The 23,483-nt window shown below is 38.9% G+C and overlaps 1 protein-coding gene across 3 annotated transcripts in view; it reads right to left on the bottom strand.

The window, feature by feature from the left end:
• LOC101736902 (tolloid-like protein 1) overlaps positions 1-23,483 on the bottom strand; it is a 138,908-nt gene that overhangs the window by 41,066 nt on the left and 74,359 nt on the right. For all 3 annotated transcript variants that reach the window (XM_021351230.3, XM_012694771.4, XM_038012762.2), the window contains 2 exons: positions 1,503-1,744; positions 581-1,128 (listed from right to left, as the gene is read on the bottom strand). In XM_021351230.3, the coding sequence (XP_021206905.2) occupies positions 581-1,128; positions 1,503-1,744 (790 nt within the window). The remainder of the gene's footprint in view (positions 1-580; positions 1,129-1,502; positions 1,745-23,483) is intronic.

Raw genomic sequence — 23,483 nt, 5'->3', positions numbered from 1 at the left:
TGGCCTTAAATTTTTAAGTTGGCCATATGAGCAAAGATGTTAATATCTATATGACCACCGCGAGCTGTGGTTCCTGTTTACTTCATCAGCTGTAGGAATATTATCACTTCATTTTCATACTTATATCGTCCCATACATAAATCATGTCCCAAATAGTCTCGCAGTTCCATCCCCACGTTCCAATTTGAAATATAGAAATAATGTCATTACAATGCAACAGAGAATTTGAATTCATATCTAAAGCTGAGCAGGGGCACAGTTCTTGTGGTATGAGTTCCAATAACTCATGCATCATGAAATTTCGATGCATTACGTAGTCTAGGCTCTTGCTAATGGAAGGAGAAGTTACTGGTCACAATTATCTTTTTCGACCATCAATTGGCAAGCACGGAGGATTCTATATAAGCCAGCGATGTAATCCATAAGTGATATTTAAAAGGAGTTGAGTAGGTTTTTCATTCAGACACGTTGGAAAAAAATATCAGTACAAAAAAAGAAAAGACGAAAGAAAGAAATTACAGAAAGACGAAAAGAAAGAAATTACAGAAAATAAGACTGTAAGTTATAATATTTTAGATACCTTCTTCGATTGCCGTGTCTGCGTCTTCTTCGATTCCTTCTTCCTGGATTCTCGAGAGTCAAATTTTGCAAGCTTTCTGTGGGTTTCAATAAATCAATATTCTTAACTTTTAATTCCCGTTCAGTTTTATTGATTTCCTTTTCGTCGTCTTGGTCGCTGTTCGATAAAAAACCATTTGTGGGAGCAGGAGCCATCGTCACGTTCTCTGGTATGTCTTTGAACTGTATATTGTTTGAATCTCCTGTTATTTCTCGGCTGTTGCTCTGGATTTTATTTGTCTTTTCGTCCTGTTTCCTTGAGGCATTTGATATTTGAATAAAAGGATACAGTTCGTCCAAATTGAGGATGTTGTCAGTAGATATGTTTACAACCAGTACGCCGTCTTGCTCTAGGCTCTCAGATTCGGAAATGTTCTCTACGCTGGACCTGTTTGCAATGTGCACATCGGATTTGGTTTCGTTAAATTCTGTACTGTTATCTAGGATTTCTTCTGGAAGTAGCTTGCCGTTTTTGAGCACAAGCGACTTGTCTACTCCTTCTGGTAGTGACTGCAATGAAAATATACAAAATTAACAAATACACAATTTCATCAAGAGTTTTACAGGCACATAACACATTTTATGTCTCTGGAAATTTCTAGAATATTATCTTTTCAGTGGTGTTAAGGCGTATTCGCCCCGAACAGGTAACACGATAGTGCCTGTTTTTGCTACAAAAAAGTCACGGGTTTCGTAAATCACTTAGCACCGAGTGTGACCCATGAGGTCGTTACCGTTCTTCTACAAAAGAAGAAAATGGAGAAGACGAAAAAAGACATACAGCTGATCTGTTATCTTTATCAAACAACGAACTCAGTATATTCAAGTCTACTTCTTAACTATATGAAAAAAATATATATAACTTTCCAAATCTAATTGCTTACCTCACTCATAAGTGCCGCGTCATTGTAACCCTTCTTGTCTTGAGATAGTTGGACGGGCTGTTTTGTCCTTTTCCTTAATATATCCGGAAGACCTTCCTCCTCGACCTGTAGACCTTCGAGCAGAACCTCCTTCTTCAGTCGTTCAACTTCTTCTTGGAAGGACTTGTCGATCTTGACCGGAGGGCTAGTCGCCGTTTTATAAAGATCTGAATCCGGGATCGCAATGTCACCTTGGAAGTTTCCTGTAAATAGATTTTGGGTTAGGATTGTAATTTATAGCAGTGTAAGGTTTGAGTTTTGAGTTAGGAGTGGCGTACTTTATGTTGCTTCATGTTATATTGTTTAGCCGGGTGATCGAGCTCACGGCCCAACTGTAGTTAAGTAGTTAGTGGAGCCCATGGACATCAACAACGTAAATGTCTATAATACAACGGTTACGACCCTTAAAATCGGAACGAATTACTGTGATATTAGCGGCAGAAATAGTTGCAAATCGCGGGGTCGTGGTGCCTACCCTTGTGGGCTCAAAAAATGCTCTACTACCTAATACGAATATATTTTCAATACCATTCGTACATCGGATACCAAAGTACTCATTCATACCGTAGCGTAGCTTAAATCGATTATAATTTTATCTCACCGACAGTTATTTCCCTGCAAGTTGTAAGCAAGTTATTAATTTATAACTTCGTCGGGCTTATGAGAGAGGTAGTTATGCAATCATATTCGGTATTAAGCGTCGCTCGACGCTGCTGATTGTAATTAAATTGTTGTGAACAAGATTCTTGTGGCTGGAGAAAGTTTTTTATTGATATGAATTTAAGAGCGACAGAAAAATGATAAAGTTTAATGTAAGCCCGCAAATTTTAATTTGCGTAATTACTGGTGGTAGGATCTCTAGTGAGTCCGCGCGGGTAGGTACCACTACCCTGCCTATTTCTGCCGTGAAGAAGTAATGCGTTTCGGTTTGAAGGGTGGGGCAGCCGTCGTAATTATACTGGGACCTTAGAACCCATATCTCAAGGGGGTGGCGGCATTTACGTTGTAGATGTCTATGTGCTTCAGTAACTACTTAACACCAGGTGGGCTGTGAGCTCGGCCACCCATCTAAGCAATAAATAATAATAATAATTGTACATTTTATTGCGCATCCGATGGTGAATTGCCATCGTTCGTTGACGTTAGAAATGCCAGGGACATAGCCAAGCCGCTGCCTAGTGCTGTGTACTCTTCGAATACCTCGTCTGAAGAAAGACATGCTATTGTGCTCAGGCTGTTGAGTGACAGGAAGTTTTTAATCGGTTCGACTCCGACATGCCCCGCCCGCCATCCATTTCAAATTTTCAATTTTAATTCAGTTTTCAATTTATTTACGGTTTAATCTAGCGTCTTTATTTTCCCATTGTTTTTTACGACGAAAGTAAGACTGTACATCTTTCACAATAGAAATCAACATACTTTCCCCATTTCATTGTTAGTTTCAATTAGAATTAGCGTATTTCAAAATTGAATTTCAGCATACCTCAAGTTGAGAAGCGTATAACAGAGGCCTCTAGTACCAAATTTGAATTCGACGAGAACGCACGCGGCCATTAACAACCAGTGTACCAGTACATCTGGCGCGATCGTAAAACTTAACGACCAGCCCGTGTCTATGACCCGTATGGTGTACAATGCTGGCCGGCAATTAATTAATCGACTATGCACGCTTACACAGCCGGTATTGGACATGGCGGTTTACGATAGGTGCGCTATGAATATTCATGATTTGGTCGTGTTTGGATTGAATTTGATTACGGATAGCGCGCCAGGGTTTGCGTTTTGCTGGTTTTGTCTGCGGTTGGCTTTGACTAGTCATGTAGCCTGTTTTCAAACGTTATCGTGTAACACTTTACAAAATGTATTCAGGTCAAACTGTACGTCTAGACCACCATTGACCATCTTATTCTTCTTTCTTGAAGGTTTTGTTTAACGTGTAATTTTTTTCCGATGGAAAACGCTGGTTTTCCAGATACATCTTTAACTGGTGGTAGGACCTCTTGTGAGTCCGGACGGGTAGGTACTACCGCCTTGCCTATTTCTGCCGTGAAGCAGTAATGCGTTTCGGTTTGAAGGGTGGGGCAGCCATTGTAACTACATATACTGAGACCTAAGAACTTATATCTCAAGGTGGGTGGCGCATTTACGTTATAGATGTCTATTGGCTCCAGTAACCACTTCACATCAGGTGGTCTGTGAGCTCGTCTACCCATCTAAGTAATTAAAAAAAAAGTGTGACCTTTCACTTTCTACCCTGATCACTCAAGCTGGGGCAAGGTGACACTTTTTACACTGTGCGAATCACTCTCTGTAGCCCGAATTCCCGAAGGACATGGAACCAGATATCTTTGGGGTTCATTCGGGCTTGCCGGTTGCTGTGCTGTTTGAAATCCGCACAAAGTCCGCCACCAACTTGTAATAACAAGATGCCTTACTGTGCCAGAACCAGCATAGTTCTCAGAGTGCGAGCTTACACAGCGATTTTTTCAGCCTCCCTTACTAGACCCCAAACACAGAGGGTTCCGAAATACTCAAAAGCCCCAACATGCCAGTCTTTCACACCAGCCGGAGACCTAGGACAACAAAGTGTGTACAAAAGTACCAATGTCGTCCGGGCGTAGCTGGGATAGTCTCTGAGGCTACCAACGAATAGCTAGGGGTAAAAGTACTAATGCTGGGCGATGTCTTTTTAAACGTTAAAGCGATAAACCGATTTTATTTTTGCTTAGATGGGTGGACGACCTGGTGGACGACCTGGTGGCCAACCTGGTGTTAAGTGGTTACTGGAGCCCATAGACATCACGCAAATGCGCCACCCACCTTGAGATATAAGTTCTAAGATCTCAGTATAGTTACAACGGCTGCCCTATCCTTCAGACCGAAACGCATTACTGCTTCACGGCGGAAATAAGCAGGGTGGTGGTACCTATCTGCGCGGACTCAGAAGAGGTCCTACCACCAGTAATTACGCAAATTATAATTTTGACGGTTTTGATTTTTATTACACGATGTTATTCCTTCGCCGTAGAAGTCGATTCGGTTGGCACGATTGGATTTAATTTCAAGGACTATTAGAAACATCCTCCTACCACCCTTCAGGTATTGGAAAAACGTGTTTACTTAGGATTGTGACTGCGCCCCATTAGTTTCTAGTAACTCACTCCTAGTATATAAATCTCTATATGTCTCTGGCTTGTACCACAACGCATTACAATGTACAATTCAATCAGAACGCGCCGCATTGCATACAATTGTTATCGATTGACGTTCGTTGCTGGCATAGGCATCCATTGTTGTATTGCATTGCTTTAGAAATTATATCATTTAGATCATGATTAGAACGATGGCAATATTATGAAAACGAAACGAGAACCTTCGAGAATAACGATATTTTATTCAACTGTTTATTTCAATTTGATAATGTCAAATATAACCTGAATGTTAAAAAAATTAATTCTCAATATTCACAGCACCTGCTTAAGCCATTAAATCGGTGCCTGTTGTTGTTAAGCGTTTTGTATGGTGTTTTTATGTAGGGGATATAATAATTGTTAGGAAATTTATTTGCAAGATAAATCCGGCCATATAAAATTCCTATAAATATATGTGAGTGTGATTTGAGAATGAGCCGCGGGCAGTAAACCGTACGGGTCTAGGGAAAGCACGTAGATGCCTTGAGGCTGTGTGTTAGGGTTGAACCAGGTATCGAAATGAATTTTTTTTTGGGCAACAAATTGAAACGCATATTTCAAGATAGCGTCGAAATTTACGCCTTAGTATCTACAACGTAAATGCGCCAAGAGATATAAGTTCCAAGGTCTCAGCATAGTTACAACGGCTGCCCCACCCTTCAAACCGAAACGCATTACTGCTTCACGGCAGAAATAGACAGGGCGGTGGTACAATAGACAGGGCGGTGGTACTTACCCGTGTGGACTCACAATAGGTCCTACCACCAGTAATTACGCAAATTATAATTTTTGCGGATTTGATTTTTATTACACGATGTTATTCCTTCACCGCGGAAGTCAATCGTGAACATTGTTGAGTACGTATTTCATTAGAAAAATTGGTACCCGCCTGCGGGATTCGAACACCGGTTCATCGCTACATACGAATGCACCGGACGTCTTATCCTTTAGGCCACGACGACTGAAATACGTTTGCGACAAAAAAAATTTTTAGTTTGTTTTAATTTTTTATTTTTGAATACGACATTAAGTAGGACATCGCAACTAAACCTTACTTAGCTAACAGCATTTAAGATGTTCTTAGCCTAACAGGACAAAGGCTTAAGTCCCAGTTAGAATCTCAAACGTTTATATAGATAAAGGACACTTGTTCGATACCAATCTGTGGGTTTTTGAGTTTTTACCACGGCAACACGGGTCGCGATTTCGGTGCCTTCGCGACTTGACATCTGTCACTTCTGCTTGCTTCTCGAACGGGACGATACCCACATGTGTGACGGTCTTGCTACGATTTTGCCATCCATAATTTTCCTGCCAAATCCCAGCCCTGAAGCCTCCTTTCCTAAGTGATACGGCGTAATTCAAGAATAGGTGAGTCATCCGGTGAGTGATTAGACTATATTTTGTTAAAAAAGTACATACGGCGCCGCGGTTCGCGGCATGTGTTTGACGGGCACCTCGTGCTGGTTTCCGGACCCGTTGGGCTCTGATCGAACAACACTAATGCGCATAACTGACTGTGAGTATCAGTTCAGTGTCGCGAACATCTCCAATAGAAGGAGGCTGTCAATCGGCTCCTTACGTTTATAATGTTAACTAGATGATGACCGAGCTTTGCTTGGTTTTTTTTTGATAGCGCCCTCTTGTTGTGTCTTTAAAGCGGTTAGTTGCCCTCAATTAAGAAAAATAGTATTATTATTCGCCAATAGATGTCGGGAAAAGTTGATTATTGAAAACACGAATAAAACAAAATTTTCTGAAAATAAATCGAAGCTAGATCGATTTATCGCCCCCGAAATCTCCTGTATAATAAATTTTATGAAAATCGTTTAAAGGTATAAGATAAATACTCAAAATAAATACACAAAACTGTTCTCGGTTCTAGAAATGCGAAATTTTAGTAGAATATTTGCTCTAAATGTATTTCGTTATTTATTTAAATACAAAAGAAATAAATAAATAACGAATATTTGAAATGATGATAATAGAGTTATCACATTTTCCCTTCTTTTTTCTTTTCTTATTATGCAACATATAATTTCTCAAATGAAACTTCATTCTCATGTAGCCTTAATAAACGACAAACTAAGAAATACGCCGATCAGAAAATAAATAAAAGTTGATAATCTCAACCCTAACCATTCGACTACGCAACTACGTGATATTTGCTTATTGAACTATTTTTGTATGATGTCTACATGTCTTTACTTTAATACAACGGTCGTCCATTATGTTATTTATAAGAACCAGATAAAGAAATACGATTTTATGCAATTTTTTTAGAAGTTCCTCCTACGAAGCCTCAGTTGCATTGCATGAGAGTAAAAACCGTACAACTAATTTCAATTATTATCATTAACACATAACTGATCTTTTTTGAACTTTCTCACCGGATATTCTATTGGGTCGCGTTTCCGATCCGGTGATAGATTCTGCGAAGCACTGCTCTTGCTAGGGTCAGTGTTAGCAACACTCCGGTTTGAGCCCCACGAGCTCACCTACACAAGTTAGGGCGAAGCTGAAATAGCCTCTCAAGGCTATCAGCATAGGAAGGAAAAAAAAAACATTACACCGGCGACTTGAAGCTCGTATAGTTTCTCTTCTTGTTCTTTTGATTCTTCGCTTCGTTCTCACTCATCGCAGCTTAATAAGACTTCAGCATCAGTGCGGGCTTACAAGTCACAAAACATTGTACTTATTACTAGACGTACACGTGTCATTTGATTTTAACAAGAACCTCAGATATCGGAAAAAAATCGCCTATTAAACTTACACCAATACGAAGCTGCCTTACAAAGCTCGCTAAAACCGTTAAACCTCAGCGCTTCGGAATGCAAATTCTCAAACAATTTAAGCTTATCAATTCCCGAGAAAACAGGTGTATCCGTGTTCGGGTTCCTTGTCAAACAACCGCTGAAATCTCAAACCTTTGATCTCACCACCCTTCTAACTCGATCAAACTTACATATAACTTAGATTAGTTCAGGTGCACGCTTTGAACTTACTTCCTCAGTATTGGTACGCGGTTAGGATATGGAAAAGTGTTCTATGATTTTTTGCCCGACGGATAGCAGAGACAGACAGATATATAAGAGAAATCGAGGAGGCAAGACCTGAAAGAAACTAGTGCACCAATATAATTAAGGGTCGAGCCTTATATCTCAAGGCAATTAATTCATTGGTAATTCAGTTTTTTTTTTTTAATTAGTAAATTTTTTAACTAAGCCCCTTTGGACTCGTATCTCTCTTTCTAAGTAATATCATATACATAGGGATGTACAATGTACCACTATCTCCATTCGCCACCACCATTTAGAGAAAGCAAAGCATCCGAAACCATTACGAAATCTAAATTTTACGGTTCAAAATCGCGTATTATTTCCAATGTTTCAATATTTTAGAGTTTTCGTGGTCACTAACGATTAAGATGTGAAACATTGTGCTAACTACCATCTAATTATCTATAAATATGTCAACAACTCGTAAAAACCGAAGAAAACACGACCAGGGAGAGAGATGATCAGAGATGGTAGGAACAAGCCAGTTAACTGGTTCAAGATGGGCCTGCAAAATTATAATTTGCGTAATTACTAGTGGTAGGACCACTTGTGAGTCCGCGCGGGTAGGTACCACCACCCTGGCTATTTCTGCCGTCAAGCAGAAATACGTTACAGTTTGAAGGGTGGGGCAGCCGTTGTAACTATACTGAGACCTTAGAACTTATATCTCAAGGTGGATGGCACATTTACGTAGTAAATCTCTATGAGCTCCAGTAACTATTAACACTAGGTGGACTGTGAGCTCCGGTAACTACTTAACACTAGGTGGGCTGTGAGCTCGTCCACCCATCTAATCAATAAAAAAAAATGGACAGTCTTTAGACAGATGTAGACGGTCACAATACTATTGTAACACTACTATACTGCCTTTCAGACCGCGTCGCACGAATACTACTCATGAAAAAGTTAGATTGTGATACCCTTACTATCTTACAATAGATCCCGCCACCAGTAAATTTAAATGGATACCAGGCGTTGGAAAGAGGAACAATTTGCGAACGACACTCAATGGACGTCCAATTAAAATATACGTCCTTAAAATCGTCCCTAAAGCCACCAAACGGCCGCCCGTTAATGCCAGTGCGAAGCGGTGAAATCCAGAACTATCCAGTTATGGCCTGACAATGTGGTGACGGTGGAAATTTCGATCTGGAATTCGGAAAACAGGTTCAAATGACAAGTTGTCGAATGTCGAATTTCATTGTCGCCCATTTCAGGTCGTTTTTATGTCTGCTAATTTTTTTTACGTAACACCAAGTTTTTTAAGATCAGTTGGAGAGCAATCTTCGGTGTTCAAGGGAATCAGCAATGCCGGGGAATATACATAAAATGCATCATCGTTTTAAATGTAAGCTTTTTCCGGCATTCGAAACAGGATTGCATATGGCCCAAAAAAATTGCACAAAATTTGCGCAAATTTTACACAAAATTTGCAAGAAATTGCAATAAATTTGTATAAAAAAAGCTGTTTTGATCTTCTTCAACAATTTGATAAGCGAAAACGCATAGTTGAGACTTTTCGGAGTCCAACAACTGCGGAATCATTTGATAACCTAGCCTACAATTATGGAAACCTTGAATGGCCACGTTACTTACAGTCCAGATGCAAAGGAAGCCGGAGAACCGTGAAGTAGCCTTTGTCTGGCTCCAAATCCGGTTCTATGTTCTACTCATCTTCATTATAATGCTACGTAATTATACCAACAGACAGATGGTTGATTATGCTGCTATAAATATTTTTTACTGCTCAAATGGGCTTATATTAAAGTCGACGTGTATCACTACTTATTTGATGTTCATTAGTCGTAGTCTTACTTGCTATACAATGTCTGTGTTAGCTGGAAACTTGTGAAGATTTCTGGACATTCAGAAGGAAAAATGTTTTTAAGCTATTGGAACGGGCAACGCTTATATTTCAATTACTAAAATTAATCTGCCAGTAAAACAGTATGGTGGGCAAAAGGGCATCAAAAGTTCCAATGAAAAAAGTCTAATGATTCTTCGCCTTAAGTTGCCTCTGCACAGTTGAAGGTTGGCCACCAATAGTGTAGCTTGGCCCTAGCTGACACCAAACGAAATTGACAATTCTCATTCAAACCCTGACGTCAGTCTGCCTTCAAATTGAAACATCGTGATTAGCTGATAATAATAGTTCACTGGTATTTGATAGGCACGTGCTGAAGATGTATTTTTTTTGCTACCTATTCTATAGACCCGAAGGGTCATATTAGATTCACCGATCGAGTAGGTGAGCTCACGGTACTCTAACCTGAGGACGTTGCTAGCACCAGCCCTAGCAAGAGCGGTGCTTCGCAGAATCTACCACCGGATTGGTAACGCGACCCACTGAGAAGATCCGGCGAGAAACTCAGTGGGCTGTATCTGACGGTCTGAGATGTCTAATGATTAATTTAGCACAATTGAGTTGACTAGTGGTCCCTCAGTAGTCGAAATTCGAGTATAGGTATTAATTGAAATTATGTTTGAACATTATTAAGGTTCTATTGTCAAAGACTATTATTATTCTTCTATAATCACAGATTTCGCCAAGATTACACTATAGACAAATAATATTAGAGAAAAACAACATTCTTCTCAATTTGACCACATACTATAAACAATAACAAAAGTTTGACAATAAACAAATAGTAATATGTTACATAGTGTGTGTAATATTTTTTTTATTGATTTTATGTATTTTTTATGCGTAATTAAAAAATAATAATAGCGTTCTGCACTCCTTCTCTATATTCTCTATAAGTGGGGGAAATTTCATACTCCTCAGTCCGCGCAATTTTCGTAAAAAGGGTACTAAGATTTTGCTTCACCTTTTAATATATTTTATATCTATACCTAAAAATGAATTGCTGTTCGTCAGTCTCGCTAAAATTCAAAACGGCTATATAATAATATAAAAATGAATTGCTGTTCGTTAGTTTCGCTAAAATTCAAAACGGCTGGACCGATTTGGCTAATTGTGGTCTTGAATTATTTGTGGAAGTCCAGAGAAGGTTTAAAGAGTAAATAAATATGAAAATGCTCGGAATTAATTAATAATAACAATTTTGTTTTCCCTTTGATGTCACCCCCCCCCCCCCATCGGACGGATTCCTTTTGTTTGTTTTAAGTGAAAAAATTATACAAAAAGTCTTTAGGTCTTTTATTTATAGATTGAGGCACCACGAAGTCTACCGGGTCAGCTAGTATACAGATAAATAGAGTTATATAGAGGATTTAGTAAGCAAAAAATGTACCATAAAGTCGATTGTTAACAAACACTTTACGGATCACCTGGGCGCGGTAGCACAAAGCCTACACAGAGCGAGGCGGCGTCTCTTTGTTCTCAACTGTCATCAGAGTATCGATGCATCGAGCGCCCATTGTGTCGGGAAATATAAGTTTTTAAAAAGCACATCGGATATAGAGGCAAATAAATTTACGAAGTTCTATTTAAAACTACCCTTACAGTTTAATATAGTGTTTAATAATTTAATTCTTCTTTCGAATCACTACATAGTATAAAACAAAGTCGCTTTCTCTGTCCCTATATCCCTATGTATGCTTAATTCTTTAAAAGTACGCAACGGATTTTGATGCGGTTTTTTTTAATAGATAGAGTGATTGAAGAGGAAGGTTTGTATATATAATACCATCCATTAAATAGTGGAGAAATCAATAATAAATTACAGTTTCCGAAGCGAAGCGAGGGCGGGTCGCTAGTTACTAATATATACAATGGTTTGCGTCGTCAAAAGCGACCATTGTTTCTCGAATTCGGGTAGGTATAAGCATTTATGTTTTTTGTACGAAGATCTTACTGGTGCTAGGGCGTCCTGTGAACCCGCACGGGTAGATATCACCACCCTGCCTATTTCTGCCGTGAAGCAGTATGCATTTCGGTATTAACGGTAGGGCTGCCATTGTATTGTAAAAAAATTGAGAATTAGAACTCTCGTCTGAAGTTGAGAACGGCATTTACTTTGGATGTCTATGCGCTCCGGTAACCACCTAACACTGGGTGGGCTGTGAGCTCGTGCAACAAACGTAGTAATATATATTATTTTATTTTTTATTTTTTTATAACAACTAAGAGGCAAACGAGCAAGACGGGTCACCTGATGGTAAGTGATTCACCGCCGCCCACGGTCACCAGCGTTTACGCCAGTGCGTTGCCTACCCTTCAGATAAGAATATGCTCTTTTCTTGAATAACCCAATGTCGCAGTTGTTGGGGAAGACCGCTGATGGCAACGAATTCCAGAGATTTACTGTGCGTGGCAGAAAACTGTAAATTTAATACTAGAGGTCCCGCAGTAGTCGAAATTCGACTATAATTAATTGGAATTGTAAGTTTGTACACTATTATGATTGTATTTTATACTTCTATAATCACAAATTTCGCCAAGGCTACATTATAAAAAAATATTAATAAAGATAAACAATATTTAATCTATTCTCAATTTGACCACAGATGTCAAGAACAAAAGTTTGACAATAAATAGTATGCATGCGTGTGTGCGTCAAATACATGGTATGTAGTGTGTTTAATGTTTTCTTTATTGATTTAATGTATCTTTTATGCATTATTTAAAAAAAAAATTATCATTGTGCACTTCTTCTCTATATTCTCTATAAGTGTGGAAAATTTCATACTCCTCCGTCCGCGCAATTTTCGTGAAAAGGAATACAAAGTTTTTGCTTCACGTTTTTTTTTTTTTATTGCTTAGATGGATGGACGAGCTCACAGCCCACCTGGTGTTAAGTGGTTACTGGAGCCCATAGACATCTAAAACGTAAATGCGCCACCCACCTCGAGATATAAGTTCTAAGGTCTCAGTATAGTTACAACGGCAACCCCACCCTTCGAACCGAAACGCATTACTGCTTCACGGCGGAAATAGGCGGGGTGGTGGTACCTACCCATGCGGACTCACAAGAGGTCCTACCACCAGTGATTACGCAAATTATAATTTTGCGGGTTTAGTTTTTATTACACGATGTTATTCCTTCCCCGTGGAAGTCAATCGTGAACATTTGTGGAATACGTATTTCATTAGAAAAATTGGTACCAGCCTGAGATTCGAACACCGGTGCATCGCTCAACACGAATGCACCAGACGTCTTTATCCTTTAGGCCACGACGACTTAAATTTTACTAATATTAATATAATATATGAATTCGAGTTGTGTAAATGAGTTTTTACGAAAAATGCTAAAAGAAATCTCTCCTAAGGATATCGCTTACGCTTTCAAGTTTTAACAAGTATCCTAAGGATCTTACAAAAGGCCATCACTCAACTTATAACGAAGGTTAACTTTATTTTCATCATCGGAAGAATTTGGGGAGGCGATGTGAAAATTCTCGGCACACACCTTTAAAGATAGATTGTTAGTAACTTGATTAGACGTTGTTTTTGATATCATAGATGAGCGAGTGAGGGGTCGAATTAATGGCAAGCTTTAACGAGCTTACGACCCTGACACATGCGAGTGTCTATACGGTGTTTCCCGACCGCCATAACATGTCCTTGAAGCTTGTGGAGAATAGTTAAAGGTAGGCGGCAGATTGGCTCTGACCCTGGCATTGCTGACGTCCATGGGCGACGGTAATCACTCACTATCAGGTGGGCTGTATTCTCGTCTGCCTATAAAGGCAATCAGAAAAAAAATGCGACTAAAGTATCAAATATCAAATAAATTTTACAATTTGGAATGCGTAAATTCTCGCGATTACACTAATTACTTACTGCATTTAGTTCGTTTGTTTTTATATATTCATTGCGTAGCAATAAGAATATGATAGAGGGTACAAGACGGTGCGGCAGATCACCGTTACGATGGTCGGTACTAAATAAGTTTTGAAGACGTTCTATACTTGAGACCTTAGAACTTATATCTCAAGGTGGGTGGCGCATTTATGTTGTGGATGTCTATGGGTTTCAGTAACCACTTAACACCAGGTGGGCTGTGAGCTCGTCCACCCATCTAAGCAATAAAAAATAATAATAATAAAGGCAGCTCTAAACGGTCCAGTCAACGAGTGCCCAAGAAGGGCCACGGTACGAAATGGCGACGTCTGGTGAAGAGCACCACCACCCAAAATGATGACAACGACTACCCAGCCAAGATTGCAAACGACTGAGAAGAAGTAGATATAGGAACGAGCTGATGTAAAGTTTTTAAAACATCCGTAGACGTCATAATAAATAATCTATAAATAATCGTCAAACTAATAGTTGTAGGTCACGTGGAAGGAAAGAGAAGTCGAGGAAGATTGCCAACCAGGTGGACGGACATTGTCAAGGAGGCCACAAACACCAGCGTCCCGGACGCCATCAAGCAGGCCGAATGCAGACAACATTGGAGGAAGCTGGTGCAAAAACTAGACCAAGGTGGTCACGACCCTTAGTAATGAGGAAGCGACGAAGAAGAAGAAGAAGAAATCATAAAATGAATAACGTTATCCAAAGTCTGTCCCACACTTCAAGTTGTAACGCACGTCTGTATCGTATTTAGCTAGCAATGTCAATAAATGTACTGTCAATAAATAGGTCACCAACGTTGTTAGTTTGATAGCAATCTTAATAAGGTATACAATTACAAAAAAAAAACACGTATGTCTAAACACATAAGTTTGTGAGCATCTTTTGAGGTATTGACCCAGGTGTGCTTAGTGCGAAGGGGAGTCGCTTAGTGGGTGGGTCCTAAATTCCTTGGGCCCGCGGTCTGCTCTCAACACCTGCAGATCGTTGAGTCCCACATACCCCGCGCGCCCCCTAGTCGCGGGGGACCTCGTAGGAGGTTCGGAACCCGGCCCGGAAAAAAAAAAGTTGTGCAGTTGGAACGTTTGCCTACGTTCGCCGCTAGGGGCGCTGTTCCAACTTCATACAAATTTGAGTTAACTTTTACGCTATCGAGAACGTTAAAAAACTCGCTCTAAGCACACAGAACAAATTCACGGGTAAAACTAAACGAGTGAAACGTGTTTCAACGTAATAAAAAAGCTTTACGTCCTAATTCGAAGCTCGTAAAAACTCGGACACAGCAGATCGCGACATTACATTCAATACAATTGACAGTTTGTATTTATAGATCGGGGATAGTCTGCCGGCGGACACAGGACAGAGTTGATCGTTAATGTGACGTTCGCTTCCGGCTTGGACGCTGTAGTGATGGGATGACTTTAAAATTTATCGATATAATAATATTTAAGTTTGACAATAAATTTATTAAAAATTTTAACGGTTTAACCTTTAACAATGAGACGAATTTTTATGTTTACACAATTAATATCAGATTGTTTTTCAGTTTTTGTTAGTCGTAGAAATACCTAATCAAAATTACTTTTACGGTTTAATCTCGTGTTTTATTGTTATTGTATAATATTATTATAATGAATAATATTTCCGAAGGTTCGTGTACTTTCGTGATCACCAAGGCACAATTGGATATAATAATAAAAGAACATTAAAAAATCAAGATTGAAAGTAATATTATTAATTAAATTTACTACTCGGCAGATTCACGATATTTTTTTTTTTCTAAAATTAACTTCAATGTAATGAAAAATAAAGGTTAATAGATAGATAATAGAGGTTATCTATTATTCAGTAAATAAATTATGACAATGCAATATAAAATACACGATATAAATGGTTTGTATGGATATGGTTTGTATTTAAGCATGTATATCTATTGTATTTAATGTATTTAGTTGATAATGTAATTATAACCTAGTGTTTATTTTCAATCATGTCTACTATAATTCTTTAAATTATCGCTATGTACTAACTTTATCACAGCTACGCACTTCTTGAACCTTTCACTTCATCAACGAGGGTTAACTGGAAGAGAATCCCTGCATGGCTTTAAGTTCGCCCGTTGTACAATGTTTTTGAATAATAAAGAATTTTCAATCAACCAATCAATATATTATTTTGTTTCCATTGAAGAGTTTGTGATTCATAATCGAGTAACACTTTAATGTTTTAGTATCTGACGTTTCGCCTTTGACGCGAAGCGCGTTGTCCTCTGTGTTTTCAGTTATAGAAAACGAACAATCAATCTATATATATAAAAAGGAATTGCTGTTCGTTAGTCTCGCTAAAACTCTAGAACGATTGGCCGAACCGATTTGGCTAATTTTGGTCTTGAATTATTTGTGGAAGTCCAGAGAAGGTTTAAAAGGTAAATAAATATGAAAATTCTCGGAATTAACTAAAGTTTAGATCTTTTATTGAGGCACTACGAAGTCTGCCCGGTCAGCTAGTTATTTATAATAATGTTATGATAGTTTTATTATGAGTATATAGTTTTTTTTTTGTTTTTGGTCTTTGGAGGAACAAACGCGAAATCGGAGGAAAATAGTTATCAAGCAAGTCACCCTACAAAGGCTTAGACGGGTTCGTCGCGATGATGAGAGATGAGAATGATGAGAGAGATCCATATTTAAGCAACGTAGTCGATCTCGTCTTGCGTTTACGGAGTACAATCACCGTTCTCGTCGAAATCATTGAATGCAACGAAGAGTTCGAGGTACAGCCTAACCCATAGACACAGCCCAATGAGTTTCTCACCGGATCCTTTCAGTGGATTGCGATTCCGGTCCGAGATTCAGCCAAGCACAACTCTTTCTAGGGCTAGTGTTAGCAAGCTCTCTCAGGTTGAGCCCCGTGAGCTCGCTTACAAAACCGGCGTAGCTAGTATAGACCCTCAAGGCTACAAGCGAGTACGCTTGAGAGTCAGTACCTATATTAGTATAGCTCATATCCTACGTTTCAAAGCGGATTGCGTCACGGTCTAGCGCAGTGGTCAACCAAAATAGCCATTTTTCTAACATTATTTTTATAGCCTTGTGTTTCAATAATGATTACTCGTCTTTTACAAGATAAGATAATAAGTAATATTTCGTTTCTGAACTAAACATTCGCGAAGGAAACCGTAGCCGAGGAGTAAAAGAGCTACTTGCGGCTCGCGAGCCGTGGGCTACCGACCACTGGTCTAGCGGATAAGTCACCCGATGTGACTTATATCGAGTGATGCGTCTATTCCGAGGTAAAGGTAATGTAGGATAAATGACTCGCTTCTACTATTTAAGTATTTGAACGTCTTATAAATCGTTGAACATCGGCTGCAGGCACGATAAATAATAGTTTAAAAAAACTAACAAAATACGCTTTTATAGAAAATCCAACTAATAAATAGCGAATTTAATTTTAATAAATTTGAATTAAAAATAGTGTAAGAAAAATTATTTTATTGTAAAAAAAGCGTGGGGTGCTTTTCAGGATTTTATCATAATAACCCTTCTACTCATATCTGTTCATAAAATATTTATAACTACTGATACCATATTGCTAGTTTTTTTAAACTATTATTTATTTTCCATTTTTTAGTTGAATTTCAATTTTTTCAATTTTTTTTAGTTTTTTTTCCAATTTTTTTTAATATTGAATTGTCGTCGGTTGTTAATAAGTATACCAAATTTCGAGTTAATCCGACGTTTTGAAGGGGGTCAAAATCATGTTCAAAGATTTCGTTACATACTAACATAGATACGTCTGAAGCTAATAAAAGCGTATTAAAAAAGTGTCACGTTCCGCCTGAGCCTGAGCGTGCAAGCGAGAGCGCCGAACAAACGATAGAGAGGCACGATCGGCCCAGGCATTGGCTTGTGACACATTTATCTTGCTTCTCGCGTGGCGTCGGAGCTAGCAGTTCGAATAGTTCTGCTACTGACGTTATGACGTAAAGCTGTCGTCCATAAACCCACTTTACAGAAAACCATTTTTTTATTTTTTATTTATCGATAGTTTTCTTCAATGCAATCACTAATGTTGACACAATATCGTTAAACGAGACGCGGCTTTGCTCGGCTGTGTATACACATTCAGAGTTTTATGAGGACGTACGTATATCGATACGAAACGGATTTTATGCTGTTAAATTATTTTATTGGGAAGTAATAAGATAATGTGGAAATATTTACCGAAATTATTATCAGATTTTCATATTTAAATTCTCACGTTTCGAAGTATTTGAGCTGATAATGGGCCACAAAACCAACAGTAGGAAGATACTTTAACGTAATATCCAACAATGTAATCTTCGCATTACATTAAATCCGTGTTCGAACGATTTTATATTGTTTCTTTGAGTGCAATGTACAACAAAACTTAACAGAATGTTTTACGTATTTATTTAAGGAGTTTTTTCGGTTTATTGTTTCGTTTAACAATCAGCAGGATTACTACTTATGTTCGTATTCACTGCTGCTCGGGTTCACACAGATTAATGTCCTAAGAAACCGCTGCCTAAACGTTTAGGCTTGGCTGTGCTTCCGTGGTGGGTGAGGCGGCGCAAGGTGGCTCCTGTGCGCCGCTCACGGTGTGTCTCCCGAGACGACGTCCTGCGGGATCTTACCGGGGATGGAATCCTGTCCTATTATCAGGACGGGTACCGGCGACGGCGAACCTTCGGCGCGCACTGTGCGGTACCGTAGGTTTCGTGGAGTCGGAGTGCTGGAGCTCGATGGGGTTTAGTCGGTAGTCGGTTTTGTGGGGCGGGTCCTGCCGGTTGACGCCACGCAGCGCCTCGCGCGCTTTTCTCAAGGCGTAGTCTCCCGGTAGGAATTGGAAGAAGAGGAGGACTTTGGTCTTCCTCTTCTCCCTCTTCTTCTCTGGAAGCGCTGGAGTCCGACATAACCCGGTCTATTACCCCTCTCGACCAGGTATCCGTAAACGGATTCCCCAGCGTTAAAAAAAAAAGGCTTGGCTGTGCTTCCCAGCATTGCTGACACGTTGGAGCTGCGTTAACCACTCAGCAGGTCACATGCAGCACTCAGGTGGGCATTATGCTCGTTTGCCTACAAGGGCAATAAATAAATAAAGGGTAATAAAAAACTTCACGACAAGCCTCGTGCAGAAGCGGAGGAGGAAAAAAAAACACAGTGTGCACTTGTTCCCCCTTACACCGCCCGGGTTCTGACATGGGGAATCGGACGCTTGGACAAGAGTAGAAGAGAGTCGTGGGTAGGGCCCTTCTGCGAACTTCTGCGAACCGTCCAGCCCCACATACTGCGCGCGCCCCCCTAGTTGCGGGGACCTCGTAGGGGTTCAGCCCCAGACACAAAATAATGGTATCTGCTTGTTAACATTTAACTTGAAATTTGCCATAAAAATGACAATTTTAGAAACCTCAATGTTAAGTCTTTGTTGCCACATGTATAGAGCAATTAACATATAGATTTTTTTTTGTCACGAAAATATGGTCATTGAAGGAATATGAAAAAATAAATCCTGTCATTCCTTGTGAACGACAACCATCTCGCTATTGTAGATTAAACTTCTCAAGGTAAATAGTTAATCACTTAGCTCGGATAATAAAAATGCGCCTTCAAATGCTTACAAATCATTTTGTGTTTGTATGTAATTTTATTTCATTTTTATTGCTTACATGGGTGGACGAACTCACAGCTCACCTGGTATTAAGTGGTTACTGGAGCCCATAGACATCTATAAAATAAAATGCGCCACCCATCTTGAGACACTAGTTCTAAGGTCTCAGTATAATTACAGATGCCACAAGAAGTTTACACAGCCCTCACGACCAGTGCATTCTTGTTAAGCGATGCGACTGAGCTACATTTTTCAAAGGACACAAATACTCAAGTAGCATTCACGAATGACTTCTACGATGGAGGAATAACATCGTGCAAAAATCGATTCGAGACCTCAAGCCTCAAGCTGAGTGGGGACATTCACATTGCGATTGTGTATAGGCTCCGGTAATTATTTAATACCAGGAGGGCCGTGAGCTTGTTTACCTGTCTACACAATAAAAAAAAACATTGTTTATATACAAATTGATATATCTAACAATAAATCGTCGCGGCCTGAATGACACACAGTGCATTCGTATTGAACAATGCAACTCAGTCAGTTTTCAAATTTAGCATGTTTTTCTAATGAAACAGATAGTCAAAACTAGTAATCACTAATGATTTCTACGATGAAGAAATAACATCGTGTAATAAAAAGCAATTCGAGACCTCAAGCCTCAAGCTGGGTGGGGATATTCACATTGTGATTGTCTATAGGCTTCGGTAATTATTTAATACCATAAGGGTTGAGAGCTCGTTTAGCCGTCTACTTAATAAAAAAAAGAGCTTGTATATGAAAATTGATAATATAATAATATGTCTAAAGCTAAATCTTGTTGTTATAGATAACGTGTGTTTACGACCGCAGCATCCCAAAAGTTTGTTCCAAATCTCCCACCTATACCAACATACTCGGAGGAAATGTTATAGATTTTAATTAGAAACAACTTTACGAATGACTACGTAATCACGAGAACTAAAGTATTGATAAAGTTGAAAATAATAAAATTAAAAGAATACATGCGAAATTAAACCGTATAAATTTTATTAATTAGGACAATAAGGACTAATACACAACTACTGGTGGTAGGACCTCTTGTGAGTCCGCGCGGGTAGGTACCACCACCCTGCTTATTTCTGCCGTGAAGCAGTAATGCGTTTCGGTTTGAAGGGTGGGGCAGCCGATGTAACTATACTTGAGACCTCAGAACTTATATCTCAAGGTGGGTGGCGCATTTACATTGTAGATGTCTATGGGCTCCAGTAACCACTTAACAGCAGGTGCGCTGTGAGCTCGTCCACCCATCTAAGTAATAATAAAAAAAAAAACAAGTCCATTGCCGGTTATTGCTTGTGATTCGTACGATTTCTTAATAATATATAAGTATATTCAGTAAATAATATGTATTCGTGAACAGCATATCACAAAGTTGCGCGGGGTATGGTAGTAGCCATTATAGAACACACGTGGTATTTGACAGGTGCTTAAATCTCACTTGTGATATTTTTCAGATAAGCTTGCATATATACATGTTCCGAACAACAACATTCGTATCGTCGGTCTATCGAGCAATTTCAAGAAGGGTCGAACATCTTCCCTTCGTCGTTATTCCCACAGGGGATGAGGGGAAACATTGACGAACAACGGAAAAATATTACAAATAGCTAAACATAATTATTATGTTACATGTAGGTTTATATCTTGAACACAATTGTGTGATGCATCTATTTTTGAAAAGACTTTGTACTGACAACGTTAGTCACAATAAGTTTTCAGAGTAAGTACTAGCTGTACGCTTCGCTTCGCTGGGCATTTAAAATTAACATTATTATTTCTCACACCCACAAAGATTCTCATAATTAACGCCCCCGCAACTGGTGTAGGGAGTCCAACACTCATATAAATATTAGCCTATCCATTAAATACATGTATTTTCTACATGGTTACCAAGCTTCAATTCAATCGGATGAATGGTTCAGTAGTTATAACGGAACATCCGTAAAAACCAATGTAGATTTATATATTAGTATAGATAATCTCGGTCATTTTGCATATTTTGAAGCTGCTTTCAGACTACGCTATACTATAGGGCCCTAAAGTATAGCAGCCTATACTTAACTAATAATATATATATAGGTAGTATAGTGTAAACGTGTCCATAACAATGTACGGTGCGCGATATTGTTGTGCCATGAGCTATATACTATATGCTATTATAATCGTAGTCTGAAAGCAGCTTATAGGTGCTATGCACCGGCATTTGAATAATTTGGCAAAAATACTACAGTCGTAATCTATATATATAAAAGAAAGTCGTGTTAGTTACACTATTTATAACTCAGGAACGGCGGAACTGATTTGGCTGAAAATTGGTGAGGAGGTAGCTTAAAACAAAGAGAAGTACATAGGATACTTTTTATCACGTTCCCGTGGGACGCGACATGAAACGTGGTATAACAAAACGCAACTGATATGGAATAACAAAACGCAACTGACAGCTAAACGTAATGTATGGTTAATTATAGTAGAATTTTGAAGTTGACGGGTTGATGTGTTTGAAACAAACCATGTGGTGGAACAAAGTTCACTGGGTCCACTAGTTTTATATAAAATAGTTATGGTAGTTTGTTTACAAACACATAAAGAATTATCACTATCGTATAATAACAAAAACGGATATAAATTTGCGTAACATATTTTGTGAATAAAATGTCGTGCTATTAAATTCCCTAGTTTATCCGAGCCTTTTGGTCGAGTGAGTATTTACCAAGAGCTCGATCTCCTAATTGGCGGGCGACCACGAAACCAACTAGGGGCGGTTTCACTACACAACTTTATTTATTATAAACGCTACGTACAGTTAAATGGGTACTGTAAAGTTATTTGTATAATGGAGAGGATGGAGAATGGAAAAACACTGGAGAGGAGTTAATTCCAAAGCCGATGCGGTACGTGGCAAAAAATATCTTTGGAAACGAACTGGTTCTAAGTAATTTGGATGAACTCTGCTCCGGTGGCCGGTGGTGTGCGATGCCTCCGTCTTAAGAACTGTCATTCGTTTTCGTTTAAGAGAAAATTTCTAAATTGTTCTAAAAAGTCGTCGTGGCCTAACGGATAAGACGTCCGATGCATTCGTTTTGACCGACGCACCGGTGTTCGAATCTCAGGCGGGTGCCAATTTTTCTAATGAAATACGTACTCAACAAATGTTCAAGATTGACTTCCGCGGTGAAGGAAATAATATCGCGTAATAATAGTGAAACCCGCAAAACTATAATTTGCGTAATTACTGGTGACCTCTTTTGAGTCCGCGCGGGCGGGTACCACCACTCTGCCTATGTCTGCCGTGAAGCAGTAATGCGTTTCGGTTTGAAGGGTGAGGCAGCCGTTGTAACTATACTTGAGACCTTAGAACTTATACCTCAAGGTGAGTGGGGCATTTACATTGTGGATGTCTATGGGCTCCAGTAACCACTTAACACTAGGTAGGCTGTGAGCTCGTCCACCCATGTAAGCAATAAAAAAAAAATAAGACAACAAACATGATTTGTGTACTCAATATTTCTCGTAGCTCGATCACCCTATTCGCCCCTACGATGTCTGACGATGATGTTAATAATTGTGGTTTCTCCGACATATATATCTAACAAAAAAGATTTGATGTCAAAACCATTACGGACATATACGGCCAACGATCTGAGATTGAAGTAATACCTTGTAATTTCACCCTTCATGTATTCCGTCTATGTCGAGATATTAGAAGTGTACATTGTGGGGTCGAAATGTATCGATATTAAACCACAACCCTTACATAGGTATACCGATAACCACATTCATTATACGAATTATTGTTTGCAATACTCGCAGTTATTACTAACTTCACAATCCTTGCGTACATTTTTTGAGAATCATATCGAGCAAGATCGTGGGACTGCTGATCAATAGCCTTTGCAGTAGGCACTTGGAAGGAGAAAAAAATAATAATGTAATGGTATAAAATGTATATAATGATAGTTATGTGTTAGATTGTTTAAGTTACTAACATAGATTATAAGTAATTACTACTAACAAAATGTTATGGTTTAAAAAAAAAAACTGAAATAAAGTATTAATAAAATAATAAATAAATAATTATGTTGTCACCCCGTAATGTAATGTAAAAAAAGGACGCGGACAGATATTACTGCGAGAGATGAATTTGATTTGTATCATTAAACAGAGTTCATATAAAATCAATCTTAACATATCGAACTCTTTATAGTCTGACGTCAAATATTTATATTGGGTTACGGTAAGCATATCTGAGCGGAAG

Source organism: Bombyx mori, chromosome 9 (genome assembly GCF_030269925.1).
Source record: "Bombyx mori chromosome 9, ASM3026992v2".
Classification (NCBI taxonomy): Eukaryota; Metazoa; Arthropoda; class Insecta; order Lepidoptera; family Bombycidae; genus Bombyx; species Bombyx mori.
This window is presented reverse-complemented; position numbering and strand designations above follow the sequence as displayed.